Below are 16,877 nucleotides of genomic sequence, written 5' to 3' on the forward strand. Positions count from 1 at the left end.
CTCTAAGCCTGATTTTTTTTTTTTTTTTTGCTTCCCTAGGTGTCTCTGTACTGTTACTACACAATAGGTAGCAATCACTAATAAAAATGACTGTTAAGTTCCTATGCAATATAAACTACTGTATAAAGGCTAAGCAATAAACGATTTACTACTTACTCTGAGCAAATGGAAACCTCATTTTGCCAATATAAACAAGACCTCCTCTTATCCTATACTTTATAGTGGTATTATTTTGAAAATCATAAGTCCCAATAGATTGTCACAACAGGAACAGGCATTATCTGATTTGTTCCTCTTTATGGTATCAACAATGTTCTAATGTTGTGAAGCACCTTAACCGAGCAACATCTGATGTTTTAAAAAACATTTGGATGTTAGCCACATTTGTAAGACAGCACAACCTAGAGTGATAGAACTGTTGAGTGAGGCAGAAGGAAAGTGAAAACCGTTGCAGCAGAAGAGTGACCCAGACCGTGGAATCTGACTTCAGGGAAGTTGGCAGAAGGTAGGTTTGGCAGGGTAGCGAAAACCATGTTTCATCTTGGAAATCTGTGAGCTACTGCACACAAGACAAGCTGCTAAGTTAATCATGAAACAATAAGATTTGGGACAAATAGGAAGGTGAAAGAATTTTTTTTAAACTATTTTAAAAGCATTTCTAAAAGCAGACCATACATGATCTTTTGAAACCTTAGGAATACTTCATCATTTTTTGAAATATAAAGTTCAATTTAAACATGTGGGTTAGCTTGAAATTATCCAGAATATTAAAATTAATTTGAAAATAATTAAAATTCAGAAAAACTTCAGGTGTGCGTCCAAGTTCTGGGTAGTATTAATATGATATAAAAATTGCTGAGAAAATTTACTGTGAACAGGTGTGTGAAATAATTGAGGGGGGAAAAAGTTCAGACATTAATTAGCAAGAATTATGAATTTTCATGTTAGGTTGTTCTCAAGTTGATGTATTTTAAAGCATATGTATATAAAGGAACTATTTTAAAATTGTGGATACACATGGAAAACAAAACATTATTCATAACATTCTGTACTTTTGTTATCAATCACCTGATGAGACATGGAAAGAACAAAAATGTCTAAATCAAAAGAAAAAATAATTCTAAACAGTTTGGAAGTTTATTCAATAAGTCTTGCTAGTAGTGTTGAAATGTTCTCATTTCAAATTCAGCAAAATAAAGATACGCACTCAAAGAATGTCTCTGTTGAGACTTGGGGGGAAAAGGGATGAATATGCCAAAAATAATACCCTAATTTCTGTACTCAAAGAATTTATGGTGGGGAGGGAAGCCAGGACAAAATTAAAAAGCATAATGTTAGAAAATAATGTGACAAATGCTATTAAAGTAACCCATATTAACAGAAGATGGATAAGGACATCAGGACTTTACCCTGGGTTGGGAAGGATGGTGCGATTTTGGTGTTTGTCAGGTAAGATTAGTGGAAAATATTTTAGACAAAGAGAAGAGGATGTATAAAGCTTGAGAATTATAAACAAGACTATCGTACTGATGTTGTCAGGATTTGACAATACTCAGAAGAGTACCACCATAACAAAAACCTAAAAGGTGGGAGAGACATTGGAACTAGGCTGTGGAAATAAGCTGGAAAGACTTTGAGAAAAGTATTAGTGAAAGCTTGAAGAGGCTCGAAGAGTGTTTCATGACATCTTAATGATCTTTGAGGAGGTTGTGAGTGAGAGTTTGAAGAAAAGTAAAGAAAATTTTATTTGAAACTGGAGAAAAAAGATTTTTGTTATATTGGTGGTAGAAAGTTTAGCAACACTGTCATCTGCAATAATAGAGAAAGTAGAAAATTTACCTAATTAATTGTGTGATCTAACTAAGGATGTTTCCAGAGAGTGCTGAAACTCTTCCAGGTTTCTTTTTGCTGCTTATAATAAAATGTGAGAAGAAAGAGATAAACTAAAGGAAGGACTTTTAAAGAAAAAATATATTTTAAAAAAATTCCAACCTCTAGGGACAACAAATGATGGTACAGTTAAGAAATGACTTCCAGGTAAAGATCAAATCCAGGACACTCCGAAGAAAACATGGTCTAAACATGAAGCCAAGAATTTAAAATTATTTGTTAAGACTTTAGAAGTATTCAAGACAGTGCATTAGAGAATTATTCAGTCAAACAATAGGGCTTCCAAGGTGTTTAAGGGTGTTGGCCCTCAACAGGCCCAGCAGAAGTCCAAGGTAAAGAAGAGCTTATCTTGAATGGTGAGTGCAGTCCTTCTCTGATGAAGTGAACCTCAGTAAAATTCGCAGGAGGTCTAGGAAGTTTTGATTTACGTTGCTCGAAGCACCACCAGTTTGGACTGACACAGGCAACAACCACAAAGAGAAAAGAGGCCTTTGTCCTCCCAAACTATTCCACCAGCAGGAAGTAAGTTGAGAAACCTACACTGCCACACACACAGACTAGCCTTCACGGAAAAGGGAGAATGACTCAGAAGGTGAAAGCAAGAGTCCAGAGGGTGGATCCAGGAGTGGGTGTCCTTCTCCTTGCATGGAGAAGGACATGTGTCATTGGGGGAGCTGGGGATAGACAATGATCACTGACTTACAAAATAGTCCCCAGTGATTCTCACTTCCTGTTTTTCTTACCTTGTATAGTCCCCTCCCACATTGAATAGGGCATTGTGGAAATCAGAGAGTGTGACGGCTGCTTGGAGTTAAGACATAAAAACGTGGAGATTCCTGTCTTACTCTCTCCTCGATCACTTATTCTGAGAAGCCAGCTGTCACACGGTCAGCCCTATGGAGAGGTCCACCTGGTGAGGAAGGGAGGCCTCCTGCCAACCATCTCAGCATCAATTTGCCAGCTATGCAAGCGAGCCATCTGGGAAATGGATCCTCCTGTCTCAGTCACGGTCTTTGCTGGCATTAGTTGTGATAAAGAGAAATAACACTACAAATTGTTCCGAAGCCTTTGTTAGTGCCTGAATATTCTAAAGGCGTTCAAATCTGAAATTTCAGCAATCATGGTGTCCGAAAAGATCCACATCTGTAGGCCAACTTGGGCCAGGGATGCCGTATTAGGACACTGCTGGAGGCGTAGGACATCGTTCCTGTGTCTTTAGTGTGGAGCAGGATGGGAAACATGTGGCAAATGACATTGAAAAGTAAGGCCAGCTGTATGAACAGGGATCTTAAACATGACGCTAAGAAATTCAACATTTTTTGAGCCTAAGTTTCTGACCTTTAAAGTTATCTGATTAGATTTGTCTTTTAAAAATAAAAAGATCATCAGTGTGGAGGAGACTGGAGAAGAAAAACACAGCAGTCCAGTACACCAATGATGAAGTCCAGTGAGATCTATGAAGTATGAGTGTGTCCCAGCCAGGGCCCCCAACAACAAAATGGGGGATGAGGGATGGAGAAGAAGGAGCCAGACGGTTACTTGAGGAGGGTATTTGCTCATCACTAGTTCAGCTCTCCACAGAAAATCGTGAGATCTTAGTTTTAAGAGAAATGGGAACTCAGAAGGGCCAGTCCCCTGGAAGGGATGGGCATGGCCCTAGATCCTTCCTTGCTGCTTCATAGCTGCTTGAGGGGCCTGCATCATCAGACTGTTAAGAATGACAGCAAGTGCTCGTATGGAATGGTTCTGTGGTGACTCATGGGTGCCAGCTGACTCTAGAAAGCAGACAGGCACTATAGGTAAAGGGCAGGGATTCAGACAGGCCTGATGGGCTTTCTGAGATGTGTATTTTGGGGGAACAAGCCTTCACGGGAGTGAAGGAAGAGCAAAGAGATGTGCGGCCCATTCTCAGGGACTTGTGTGTTCCTCAACCAGCTACCTGAGGGGCCAAAGGCAGAGATGAAGAGCTTTTTTCAGGAAGGACTGTGAGGTGCTGTGGCGAACAGGATGAGTTTGTCCATGGTTTGTTATAAAATGCTCTGGCACAGAAGTTAGTTAGCATTTAAAGAATATCAACCTCATCAAGAAGGTACACTCCAGCAGCTGGTAGGTAGCATCTAAAATTAGCATAAGCAGACTGGGTTTTACAATCTCATCTTCTCTCCTTATGTCTAACACTGGAAAATTATAAAAAATAAGTTTTTTTAAAATTTGTGAAATATTAATAGTGTTTAAAGTGTGTGAATGGACTAGAAATGTTGTACAGATACCTGCACCCTGAAATGAATAATAAAAATGTAATAATAATAACAACATAATTTTAATATAATAAGAATCTGGCAAGCTCGGGAGCCTATTGTCTTGGGAGAGGTCCCAGGCCTTAGAATTCCATGGAGTCCTATGTCCAGCCATTTATAGGGGATGCTGTCATCTGATCCTACTAGACAGGTAGCTGGACTTTGTGATCAGAATTGCAAGCTTCACTCAGAACAGATATTGCCACAGCTGTGTCACCTGGAGCTTATTAAAAAGGAGGAGTCTGAGGCCCCACCCAGAACTTCTAAATCAGAATCTTTTCATTAGCAAGATCCACAGGTGATTCTTAACGCACATTGAAGTGTGAGAGACTGTTCCTGTGGGCAAAGGGCATGAGCTTTCGGGTCAGACTCACCGGATGAAAATTTCAGTTCCTCTACTGATTTGCTATACGTCCTTGGGTCTGTTACTCAACTTCACTATCAGGGGCTTATTTGTAAATTGGGTTTAACTGTCTCGCTGGCTTGTTAGTATTAAAGGAGGTAATATGGAGAAAGAGCTTAGAAACATAGTAAAGTACTTAAACATCAGTAGCTATTAGTGATTTGATAAATAATATCCTAGTATAATTTAGTAGAATATGAAAAGAGAGTGCAGGATATCATCAGGGCTGACCCAGCCATGAAGTGTGAACTGGTGACTGAGAAAAACATGGTCTCCTGAGTGCACAGGGCAGGAGTCAACCTTTCATGCAAGATGCTGTCAGAGGGGGCTAAGAGGCCAGAGAGCGGAGGCTTCACTAGGCTCCCCCAACAGTGTGTCTAACTGTGGCTGTCCCGACTACTCCTCATTTGGGTGTGCCAGGCAGAAGTCAGCCTGGCAGAATTCAACCTTGCCCTCATTGTACCAAACACCACCTAGCAGGCAGGTGGTGGGGGCTGGGGGGAGATCTGTTGCCTTCACTTCCCATGGTTCCGGAGAAGATTCTAATAGTTGTGATAGACGGTTGACCTGGGTCTGTCCGAGCAAGGCTGAGTGGTGGGCACCTCTGCGCTTCTGCCTGGCTTATGCATGCAGCATTAGCCTGACAGGGACTCCAGGAAATACAGCATCACTGCTTCCTTGAGGGCCAGCCTCTTGGGGGATGCCAGGAAGCTGCACCCTTGTCGGGGGGCTGTGTCTGCCAGGGTGGACTGGGAAAGTGGCCAGGGAGGTGCCCAGGGGGTGGGGGTGTATCCTGCCAGAAGAGCCCATTCTCTCTGACGCACTGGATGCTAGACTTGTATTAGAATATTTTGGAGGTCTCTAGTAATAACCATGTGAGCTCTGAGGTCCTGAGCCAGCCAAATTCAGATGAGTATCTTTCATGAGATCCTATGTCCCCACAGTGCTGTTTGGAGAGCGCTGATTACAAGCTCTCGGGGAAACCCTAAATTAGGAGTGGGAGACAGGAATGACTGAAGGGCGAGGACCGAGAACCAGTCTTCCTAATGGCTCAGGATCATGGGGTGGGACTGGTGTCCCCTTTCCAAATGGGGAGTGGGGAGGCGAGTGGTGAAGGGGTTCAGCGCCTCCCTCTGTGGGCATGGTGAGGGAGACCCCCCCCAATCCACCTTACCCCGGGAGAGGCCAAGAAGGGCCAGGGAGGAAGAAGATGGCTGACCCTTCTCTCTGAGTCGCAGGCCCTGAAACTCCACACTGAGAATCTGTTCCTGGGAAAGGGCGTAATCATCTGCTAGAACTGCACCAATAATGGAGGGAGGGCCAAGAAGATTTCCTCACTTTGGGGAAGATATCAGGATGCCTCATCTAGAAGTTTGAGTGGGAAAAGACTAGATTCAAGACGAGATTGCTTCATGTGAGAACACAAAGCTCCATCCCTCCCCACTGCTTGCAACATGGGCAATGGAAAATCCAGCGGGCCTGCCTCAAGCCCTGCCAGGGTGGGGGGTCTTGTTGCCATTGGGAGAGCTGACCACAGCTGGGCTGAGAGAGGAGTGTTGGCCTAGATCCAGGTGTCAACCACAGACTCACATGCAGGCCTGGGACAGAACAGTCCCATCTCCAGACAAGAAACAGGCCCAGAAAGTGATCCTGTGGCCTGTGGTGGCCGCTTTATACCGAGGTCCTTCAGTGTTGGGACTTTGGAAGCAGACACTTTTCAGTGCTTAAGGAATAATCACTAACGGACATGAATGGGGTTGAATTGTTACTACTTGCCTTAATAATTTATTAAACACCCTCTGAAACTAGACACTTTACATAAATCTCAGTCAATATTTTTGTATTAATAGGGGAAAAAAAACACCCTGAACCTTGTCTTGGTACATTGGAACCACCATGCTTTCAAATGGGAGAGTTGTTTTCCCCCGACGTGGCTGGCCAGTGTCACTGTGGACTGCGCTGGGGCCCCTATAAGTGTGAGGCTCTTTTAGGTAGCTTGGGTTCTGAATGTCACAGGAATTGACACGTTAGACCTGAAGTAAAGGAGTTTGCATTGTATTTGCCAAGTCCACGTCTGATATGGTTTGGCTCTGTGTCCCTGCCCAATCTCATGTTGAATTGTAATCCCCATTGTCGGAGGAGGGGCCTGGTGGGAGGTGACTGCATCATGGGGGTGGATTTCCCCCTTACTGTTCTTGTGATGAGTGAGTTCTCACGAGATCTGGTGGTTTGAAAGTGTGCAGCACCTCCCCCTTCGCTCTCTGTCTCTCTCTCTCTCTCTTCTGCTCTGGCCATGTGAAGACAGTGCCTGCTTCCCCTTCACCTTCTTCTATGGAGTTGCAAGTTTCCTGAGGCCTCCTCAGAAGCAGAAGCCTGTACAGCTGGCAGAACCATGAGCCGATTAAACTTCTTTTCTTCATAAATTACCCAATCTCAGGTAGTTCTTCATAGCAATGCGAGAACAGACTACTTCAATGTCTTTGAATGACTGAGCCCATTAATAAAAGATAAATAAGGTCCATGTTTATTCTTCAATATAATACATATACGTGATTGTTATACATCTTTAGAAAGCAAAGAAAAACAGCTAAAGGAAAGTACGTTCAGAAATTTAAAATATACATGATAGGCACAATCACCATGTTATGAATACTTTTTTAAATTTCTTATCAACACCAATAAACCTAGTCAGAAAGACTCACCGACATCTATCAGTTGAGACGACAGCAAAACACACATTAGGTAACATATGAACGCTCACACAGCAGATGCTTTCTGCTCTTCTGAATGGGTAGTAGTGGTTGAGTTATAAGCCTTCACGGAAGGTGAAACTGCCCATAGAAAGACCACTTATACAAAGCACAGCGCACTAAAATGGAGCAAAAAGAAATACAGAACACTTCTAACTGAGAAACTGCAGACTCCAAGCTATGTGAGGAAGTCATCTTAATCCAGGAACCCAACATCTAATAAATCCAGCACCCACTTCCCTTTAGGACAGACGGAAAGTTGCCTCCTGGTAAGAAAATTTCTTAATCTCAAAAAGGCTTTCAGGGAGCATGGTGATGGATAAGAAGACAAACTCGGATTCGAACTTAAGAAAAAGGAAAGAAGTAAAAATATGTAAAAGAGAGTGCAAAAGCAAAGGCAAAGCTTTGTGGATACTGAGAAGTAGGCCGTGGTGATGCTGCAGCACACAGGGATGACAGGACGGCCAGGGGACAGGAAAGAACCGAGTCCGAGGACCACAGCCCTCCGGGGGCCTGATGCTGCCTCTCACTTCTGCTTTTACAAGCGGATTTTCAACCGGGGTTCTGTTATTTGGCCCCCAGCACACGCATGCACACTGGCACCCGTGCTGCGTGGCTGGGGGAGGGGCAGAGGAAGCAGAAGGGACAAAAAAGGAATGAAATAAAGAGCAGATTCTGTTCCTAGTATCAAATCCATATTTTGATTCTTAAAAGAGAAAAAAAAATTGCTAAGCTAATTTCCATAAAATGGATAAAAATTAAGTATTCACACATCTTTCCAAACATACATCAAAGCAAGCCACAACAATGGCAACATGCCTACATACATTTTTGAGGAAAGAAAGCAAATTAATATCAAGTTAGGGGAAATAACTGAAAACAAACTTATGGCACTCAACAGACATGAGTGTTACGAGCTTCAACCTAGAAATTGTTTCCCCAAGTTAGTTCAGATGAGAGTCTCGTCCAAAGTTTGTAATGTAGCAAATGGGGACATGTGCCCTCCTCTCCCTGATTTTTAAATAGCAACAGATTCTGGGTAAGTGTTGGTGTCTTCCAAATTACCAATGTGGCATACCTTCTCCTTAATAACTTGCGAGGTTTATTTCTCTCCAGGCAGTGGGAAGTGCTACATCGGTGCTTAATTTCCTCCATTTGCTAAAGAAAGTGGGAACTGCCTAGTGAGTGAGCAAAGCCATACCATCCATTAAGAGGGTGGAGGAGAAATACAGCCTCCTAAATCCTAATGACCTGTTGGAAAAATTGATCTCCATAGCCTTGGTCTAGCCAGACTCAGCTTTTCTGAGTCCATGCTCGCATCTGGCTTGATTCCTCAGCTTTGCAAAGCCCCCTTTCCCCATTAGAGCAGCAATCTACCTAGTCACCAGCTTTCGCTGGAGCAGCCACACAAGGACATGGAGCAGGGGCGGGATGAACACTAGACTGATAATCTCCCATTTCAAGTAACTCTAGACTGTAATCATGAACTCTGCAATGCAAACTACCCTCAGCACTCATATAAAAGGCACCCTGCTGGCATGGAGATGCCTTCCCATTCCAAATGTGGAAATTTAACTACAGAATCAAACAAGATCCATTTTCAAAGTACAGTCTCCTTTCTAAACCTCAAAACAAAACAAAAATCACACCCACTCACTGCAGGGTCATCAGTGCATTAACTTGGCAAAGAAATCATGCCTGTATTTGGCCTGAGCTGTCTCTTCCATGTGTGGCAGGGTCTGGGGACAGTTTATCTGCCAACCTGAGTCAGAAGGGAAGGTGCATGCAAATTGCACGTCGTGCAAAATATCTCATGCTTGATTTGGTAGAGAATGCACACCACAGGACAGAAAACGCCCTTCCACGAGGGGCTTCAAATCAGACCCCTGTGTCCTGTTTAGCATTTGAGTGAATGCCAGCTCTCTGTGGTCTAACTAAGTATTAATGCATGCACTGGCTGGTATTTTTCCAGGCTCAATGAATATCATCAGCTAAAGATAGCATAGTAATATAACACTCCAGTCACAGGGTTTTGTGTGTGTGTGTGTGTTTGTGTGTGTGTGTGCGTGTTTTAAGCAAACTAAATTAAACATTTAAGCATAGTCACATAACAGGAACATAAGAAACCAACCTCGGATAAATGCAAGGCCAAAGGAGAAAAAGAAACGCATCATAATGTAAGAGCAAAGGCTGGAAAGGAGTCAGTTTTATAACTAATACGACCACAAAATTTGCATGTGGCCTTCACCGAATCACGTATTTCCTTCTATCTCTACTTCCTCCTTACCTTAAAGATGAGAATAAGGATGTTGCACACATTCATGGCATGCTGTAAGGATTCCTTCAGTGGATCTGAGAGATAATGGGGGAAAGCTGACGCAAAGTGAAACTGCCATCCCTCATGAGGCCACCAAGTAATTCTTATACCTTTCATTGCTATTGTGACAACAGTAATTGAGACCATCCTGGCCAACATGGTGAAACCCCATCTCTACTAAAAATACAAAAATCAGCCGTGCGTGGTGGCGTGCGCCTGTAATCCCAGCTACTCGGGAGGCTGCTGGAGAATCGCTTGAACCTGGGAGGCGGAGGTTGCAGTGAGCCGAGATGGGGCCACTGCACTCCAGCCTCGCGACAGAGCGAGACTCCGTCTAAAAAAAAAAAAAAAAAAAAACAAAGAATAAAGGCATTAACACAGCTGATTCAACACAACAGTTATTTGGAAATAGAAAATGTGAGGAAAGCTCATGAAGCTGGTTGGTGAGCTTGGAGTTGAGCAGGTAACAGGAATTTTGTGGGGCTTTTCCTTGCCTCTCCTTCATGTGGAAATGACACACTCGTTTCGCTCTTTAAAGCCCAGTGCATTTCTGGGCCCCATAAGCTGTCTACAGTAGGGCCATTTCCTTTCTTACATATCTGCCATGAAACGGCACACGGGCTAGGCATAGGAACCTTCCAACTGGAACATTCCAACATTCTCATGTCCAGCAGGTGAGCTTGCAGAGTTGCCCCCACCTCTGGTGTCCGGTTGAGATTTCTTCACCACCATTGAGTCCCAAGAGACAGCACAGGCGAGAGACTGTACTTGGTCTTTGCCACTGTTTGTATGTGTTTACCCAGAAGCTTGAATGTTATTTCCCAAGTCACTTCAACGTTGAAAGCTCAGTGCTATCTTGCTCCAGGAGGTGCAGATCCGTCCCTTTTAGTTGACAAACGGGGCTTGAGGAAACCTGTTGTGACTGTTGACGTTATTCCAAAGGTCAGAATTTCAAAGACCGACCATAAACAGATACTTTTTGCATCACCTCTCAAAACCAGTGTGTTTTGTGGGGATGAACTGTCAGTCAGAAGGGTGCAGGGAGTATAGATGTGAAAAACAGAATCCGCTACATGGAAGAAAATGCGCGCTGGGGACAATTCAGAATAAATGAAAGACACAGTGGCTGATGCCTCTTGTTGGAGAATTCAAAGACGGCTTCTGTTCCAGCAAACAAATTATTTATCCACTGTAGTCACGTGACCACAGACCAAATCAAAATGACAGAGTCTGTGAATCTAAGTCTTCAAGGGTGCATGGGAGTCAGAATTCTTTCTGGCCATCTAATTGCCCCTTCCAAAGGCATAGTCTAATGGCTGGAAGTAGCTTTCTCCCTCTAAATGCATCCTCCAGTTTTAAAATCTCCAATCAATCTTAAGTGTCATGGCTGTAGTCATTTGAGAAATAGCAGACATAATGCACCCCCTGCCCCAGTGACTAAGATCAAAAAATTTTTTTAAAAAAGTAAAAAATCTCAAGATGGCAGGGAAACATCTTCCCAACATCACTACCACTGGGTGCAGGGATGTGTTTGCGCCCTGAGACCAGACCGCAGCGCTGGGTGTCCCTTTGAACGCAGCAGAGGCACTCCAGTTCAAGTTCACATTCAGGGTCGAGGGCTCCCCCTGCTAAGACTACCAGTCATCATAGGGGTCAAGGCATCAGAACTGCTGATTTTTCAAAAAATTTTCTCGAAGCAGCAGCAACCACAGCAGTTTTCCTGCAAAGCAAACAAAATATGAATCTTGTTAATTCAGCAGGGTTTTTAAAATTATAATTAGTTGGTTATGCCCCTTAGGAAAACCACGGATGATTTTTTTAAATAACATATGTGTGTATATGAGCAGGGGAAAAAAAAAAGAAACCTCTTGATGGATTCCAACACCAACCAGAGTTGGGCTTTTTATTTTTCAGTTTGTGCAAGACATTTTTTTTTCTTTCCAACTTTTATTTTAGGTTCAAGGGGTACATGTGCAGGTTTGTTACATGGGTACATGTGTGCAAGATATTTTAGTACTATTTGCAATATTGAAGGACAAGGCCTCTTTGTTTCATCTGAAGTACAGCCACTCCGTCCATCTGGTCAGCTTGATCCCAGCATCAAAGTGAGAATGTGGCCTCAGGTGTGGGGACGTTTCCATGTGCTTTATGACCACGTCTGACCTGGAGCCTGCACATGGCTACCTGCCATCATTCCTGTGGATCTGAGGAGTACCCTAAATTTATATCCCATAAGTTGGCAAAAGATATGACTGAGGTAACCAGAAACAAAATGCCACCAGGTTGATTTTGGGAATGTTTCCTCTAACAAATTGCAGGAGACATATATGCCTCAGTTGACATTGTGAATTATGCCTTATTTATTGGCCTGGAACTCTTTCTTTTTCCACAGGAATAATCTTTAGCCACCAGATTTTTAAAATCAATATTATCTCAAATTTTGTTTCCATCATAATACATCCTGCCATAAACCCATCTCATCCTGGCAGGGAATATTATCGTGAAGAATAATCTTTTTTTTCCTAACTTCTCAAATGAAGCTGCTCCCAGAGTTAAAATCTTACATTAAGTTTTATTTATTTATTTATTTTTTTAAGTAAGAAGGTAGGCAGGGCATGGTGGCTTATTCCTGTAATCTCAGTGCTTTGGGAGGCAGAGGCAGGAGGATCACTTGAGCTCAGGATTTCAAGGCCAGCCTGGGCAACATAGTGAGACCCCATCTCTACAAAAAATTTAAAAATTAGCCAGGCGTGGTGGTGAATGCCTTTTCTCCCAGCTACTCAGGAGGCTGAGGTAGGAGGATCACTTGAGTCCAGGAGTTTGAGGCTGCAGTGACCTATGCTGATGACACTGCACTCCAGCCTGGGTAACACAGCAAGACCCTGTCTCTAATTAAAAAAAAACAAAAACAAAACAGAAAGCAAACTAGGAAGCATCCAGATTGTGTGTATCTGAAATGATTCTTCCTTGGCCTGTGGTGTGACTCAGGTGAATTTCTGAGGCCAAATGGGGCTGAAGAGTGCAGGAAAGGAAGGCAGCCAGCTCCATGGCTGTCAGCAGCCCTTCTCAAGTGGTTCCAGCAGAGGCTGTGTCCAGCTGCCCCAGCATGGCCAGCCCAAATGCTGCTGTCTGCGTCCTCTGCACAGCCGTCACTTCGTAGGCTGCTGTGGTCTTCCATCACATTGGGTTCGAGGCACCCATGTCTGTGTGGAAGGACTCTACTCCCTCCCATCACCATTTCCTCCTCATTCTTCCCCCACCAGACCCTGGCAGCAGGCCCGCCTTGGAATGCAACCCTGTCACCCAGTGAATTCATTCCCACCAGGCCTCCAAAGTGGCTCCGGTCCTTATGGTGGGAAGGTGGTTTGCGGCAAACCCTTGGGGTTTGTGGTCGCTAGGGACAAAACTGCTTCTGGGGGTAAGGGTGAAGGCGAGGGAGAGAAGGAGTGGACACAGCCTGGTTGTCTGTGGATCCAGGAACTCACGGTGCAGGACTGGGGCACCTCGCTGAGTGCCATAACCTAGGCCTGGGGGCACGAGGGTCCTTTCTTGCTCCAAGTTGTCCTCACAAGAAACAACTCTCTGCTGCCTTATTGAGACTTTCATGTCCTTGCTGTTTTTGACAAAGAAGAATAGTCTTTGTAAATGGAATGCACAAGCCTTCCTGTTCACTTTTTGTGGATTTCTAAATAAGTGACAGGGCACATGTAAGCGTCCCTTCCTCCGAAGGCCAAGTGTTTTCCTAGCACTGATGTGTGGCCTTTACTATGAGGTACTGATTCATTTCTACCCCCTCTTATTCTACAAAAAATTCAAGGCAGCTTACAATAATATGTACAATCAAAAAGACATGCAAAAACCTCAGGCCCAGAAACATACCTATCAGAAGAAAGGATTAAGACCAGGCCGGGACCAGTGGCTCACGCCTGTAATCCTAGCACTTCGGGAGGTTGAGGCGGGCAGATCACCTTGGGTCAGGAGTTTGAGACCAGCCTGGCTAACATGGTGAAACCCCGTCTCTACTAAAAATACAAAACTTAGCCAGGCGTGGTGGCAGGTGCCTGTAATCCCAGCTACTCAGGATGCTGAGGCAGGAGAATCGCTTGAATCTGGGAGGTGGGGGTTGCAGTGAGCCAAGATCGCACCATTGCACTCCAGCCTGGGTGACAGAGCAAGACTCTATCTCAAAAAACAAACCAACAAACAAACAAAAAACAGTGAGCAGCAAGAACTCACTCACAAGTCATCAACGCTGTGCAGTTACATGCATGGAGCTGTGAAAATGGCTGTGGACTCCCCGCCCAAGATTAGGGAGCTGACTTGCTGCAGGGTCTAGGCCCCCGGCAGGGACACGAATGTTGGGTTTTCTTAGAGTCCTTCATAAGTACATGTGCCTCTTAGTCTTCTCCTTTAGGGCTACATTGGGCTAGATTATTGATATCAAAGAAGGTATTCATGTGTAAACCCATCTCTCAATAATTCCAAAAACACCTGAGCTGGGTGGAGGTCCGCATGTGTCAGCGTGTATGGGAGGTGGTATTCTTTGGGCTCGTAGGGCAGGCCAAGATCAGAAAGCAGCTCAGGGGATTAAAAAACATGGGCTTCAGCTTCAGAAACACCCGAGGGAACCACACTCCACCCTTTATGAGCTGCATGGCCGTGGGGGTGTCTCTGAGTCTCTGAGACTCTGAGACTCAATTTCCCTATCTGTACAGAAGAGGGTGTCGCTTCCTCTGATCCCACACATTGTCGTAAGGACTACCCCTAGGCGGTTACCAGCACCCCCTGGGCTGGTTATTGATCCCTCCCATGCACCAGGCTCTGGTCTCGGGGCTTTGCTTGGATGATCTCATGGGAGCCATTCAACAAGCTCAGGAAGTGAGACTCTCCCCAACCCGCAAGTCAGGCACTGAGCTTCCTCCAGTAAGAAAGAGCAGAGCCAGGGTGCAAACACAGCAGTCTGATTTCAGGGCCCTCCACGCCAGCCAAAACGCTGCTCTTCTTCCTGCATAGTCTGTGAGCAGATGCTCCATTTCTTTCTTATTCCCATCTCTTAAGGCCTTCACAGACACCTCTTCAGGAGACCCAAGACTAACCTTCCAAATGGGTGCCTCCTGTAGACTATTTGGTCACAAAGTCCTGGGCATCAGAGCCACGATTCTTCTTCTTCTTCTAGGGAAAGCAGAAGGCATACGGGAAGGATTAGGACTGCTTCCTTCAGGTCCTGACTCATGAGCTCACATGAAAAGACAATCACTTGCTACTGAGTAGAAGGCGCTCTTCAAGAGAGGTTCTTGAAGCCTACATTCCCGACACCCCCCTGGCAGACACACCGGCCAACCTCAGAGTCCATCTCAGAGTCCACTCTCCCCTGAGGCCCCTGTCACGCGACCCTTCCTTCTCACTTAGAGTCAGGGCCAAACAGCTCAGCACCTCATCACGCCCAGGTATGTTTTGCCAAAACTCACGCGTGTATAGCACAAGAATGCTCTATCACTTGCGATACTGGGGCTACGATGACTGCAAAGATGAGTCAGACACAGAAATGGCTTCTTCCAAAAGTTTTCAAATTGAGTAGACAACGGTAATGTGAATTCCACAAAGAGATTCAAGAAGACAGAGAAAGAGTCTCCAGTTTGAGGACTGGAAAAGCTGGGGCATTTAATACAGGCCTTAGACAAGTACTGACTTGTGGGCTGCTCTAGAGGCAGCAGTGAAGATGAGGCTCAAAATAAGAGCTGGGGATGTCCTGGAGCAGGCCCTGACTGCAACCGGGTTGGGTCTAGTGTGGACAATGGGGAACGCGTGAAGATTTTTTCAGTCAAGGTCTGAGCTGTAATTAAGGAACTAATGATTTGATAGATTAGGGAAGAGGGTGAGTAGAGGTTGATATCAGCTCATGGGTTGTTTTATTAGTTCACTGAGAGGGCATGAGCCAAGGTCACAACACTGAGAATGGGAAGGAAGGGTCAGAGGCTTCTTAGCTCTGGGGGAAAGAAAACATGTCAAATTTGTGTCCTGTTCCTTCCTCTGGCCCCAGAACCCTGGCTAATTCTGCAGTAGGTGCTGAGTTCTAGTAGATTCCTAGTTTGGGAGTGCTTTGCCCCACCCCAGCTGAGAGCTGCTTCTGATGGAAACAGGTTATGCACAGAGGGTTGGGGACGTAAGAAAGGCTGCAAGCCATCACATGTCACCTTGAGCATAATACAGAGGGCAGAGAACTCTCGGATGTTAACTTCTAAGAAAAAAAAATCCTTCTTAAATTTAGTGACAGTCAATATGCTACTTAAGTGGTTACAAAATAGTAAGTGCTTTTAAGCTTGAAGCAAAAGAGACAAATAAAAATATACGAAAGACTCAAAAATAGAATTTAGATTGAAATGGTAAACAGTTTTGGATCAGAATTAAATTTTCAACTTAAAGGTAAATTCTGATTTTGTAGAACCAATATGAATCTAAAAATAAGCCTTCTGGAAAACTTTCGTCTCAATATTTCCTTGAAAAGTAAGATATACTAAGTTTGAATATTGACTTTCAGTAACACTAAAACTGTATGGTACAAGAAAGGCTCTGGAAGCATCGCTCAGGTCCCCTGTACCCAGCAGCCCATCACCGGCAGGAGAGCAGAGCAGCGAGGCTCTGCCCGGACTCCAGAGCTCAGCCCTGTCCTGAGTGTTCTCAGCTACAGACACTAATGTGCCCATTTTGTGCATTGCTATGAGGAGTCAGTGAGTTATTTTTTGTAAAGCAGTTAGAAGAGTGCCTCCACAATACTGTATAATTGCAGCTGTAATAACTAGATTTATAAAATGAAATTTATTTTTCATTTAAAAAAACCCATCATCACTCTTGAACTATCTATTCACCTCAGGTACCAGCAGATGGATGGATACAAAAGGTGATTTTACTTGTTGTTATATGGTTTAAAAAATATTCTTAAACACTTTTTAAACTGTACAACGTCATTAATTATCTGCTGTGGTTTCTATACTATCCTGCCATGTCAAAGTGTATTTGGACACCAATAAGCTTGGATAAAAATACATCGGTGGAAAATTGGCTCAAAATAGGTTAGTAACCCTAATAAGCAGTTTATGTAGTCTGGGTGAGGTACCCACTAGGTAATAAGTCTATTTTTACTTGACATCAGTACCAATTATCAAGGAAAGGTATATTCAGACACAAATAAAACTTAGTGCCGATGCTGAATTTAGAAGTAA

General features: G+C 44.0%; 1 protein-coding gene across 2 annotated transcripts in view; it reads right to left on the bottom strand.

The window, feature by feature from the left end:
* Positions 1-7,098: 7,098 nt before the first annotated feature.
* The window catches only part of MYLK4 (myosin light chain kinase family member 4), a 102,172-nt gene continuing 92,393 nt past the window's right edge, over positions 7,099-16,877 (bottom strand). Inside the window, exon 12 of one of the 2 annotated variants that reach the window (XM_055390907.2) lies at positions 7,099-11,377. In XM_055390907.2, coding sequence (XP_055246882.1) covers positions 11,336-11,377 — 42 coding nt within the window. In that variant the 3' untranslated portion in view covers positions 7,099-11,335. Of the gene's footprint in view, positions 11,378-14,778; positions 14,827-16,877 lie in introns of those variants that run through there. The other variant, XM_055390906.1, reaches the window with a different exon arrangement.

The sequence above is a fragment of the Gorilla gorilla genome, chromosome 5 (genome assembly GCF_029281585.2).
Source record: "Gorilla gorilla gorilla isolate KB3781 chromosome 5, NHGRI_mGorGor1-v2.1_pri, whole genome shotgun sequence".
Taxonomy (NCBI): Eukaryota; Metazoa; Chordata; class Mammalia; order Primates; family Hominidae; genus Gorilla; species Gorilla gorilla.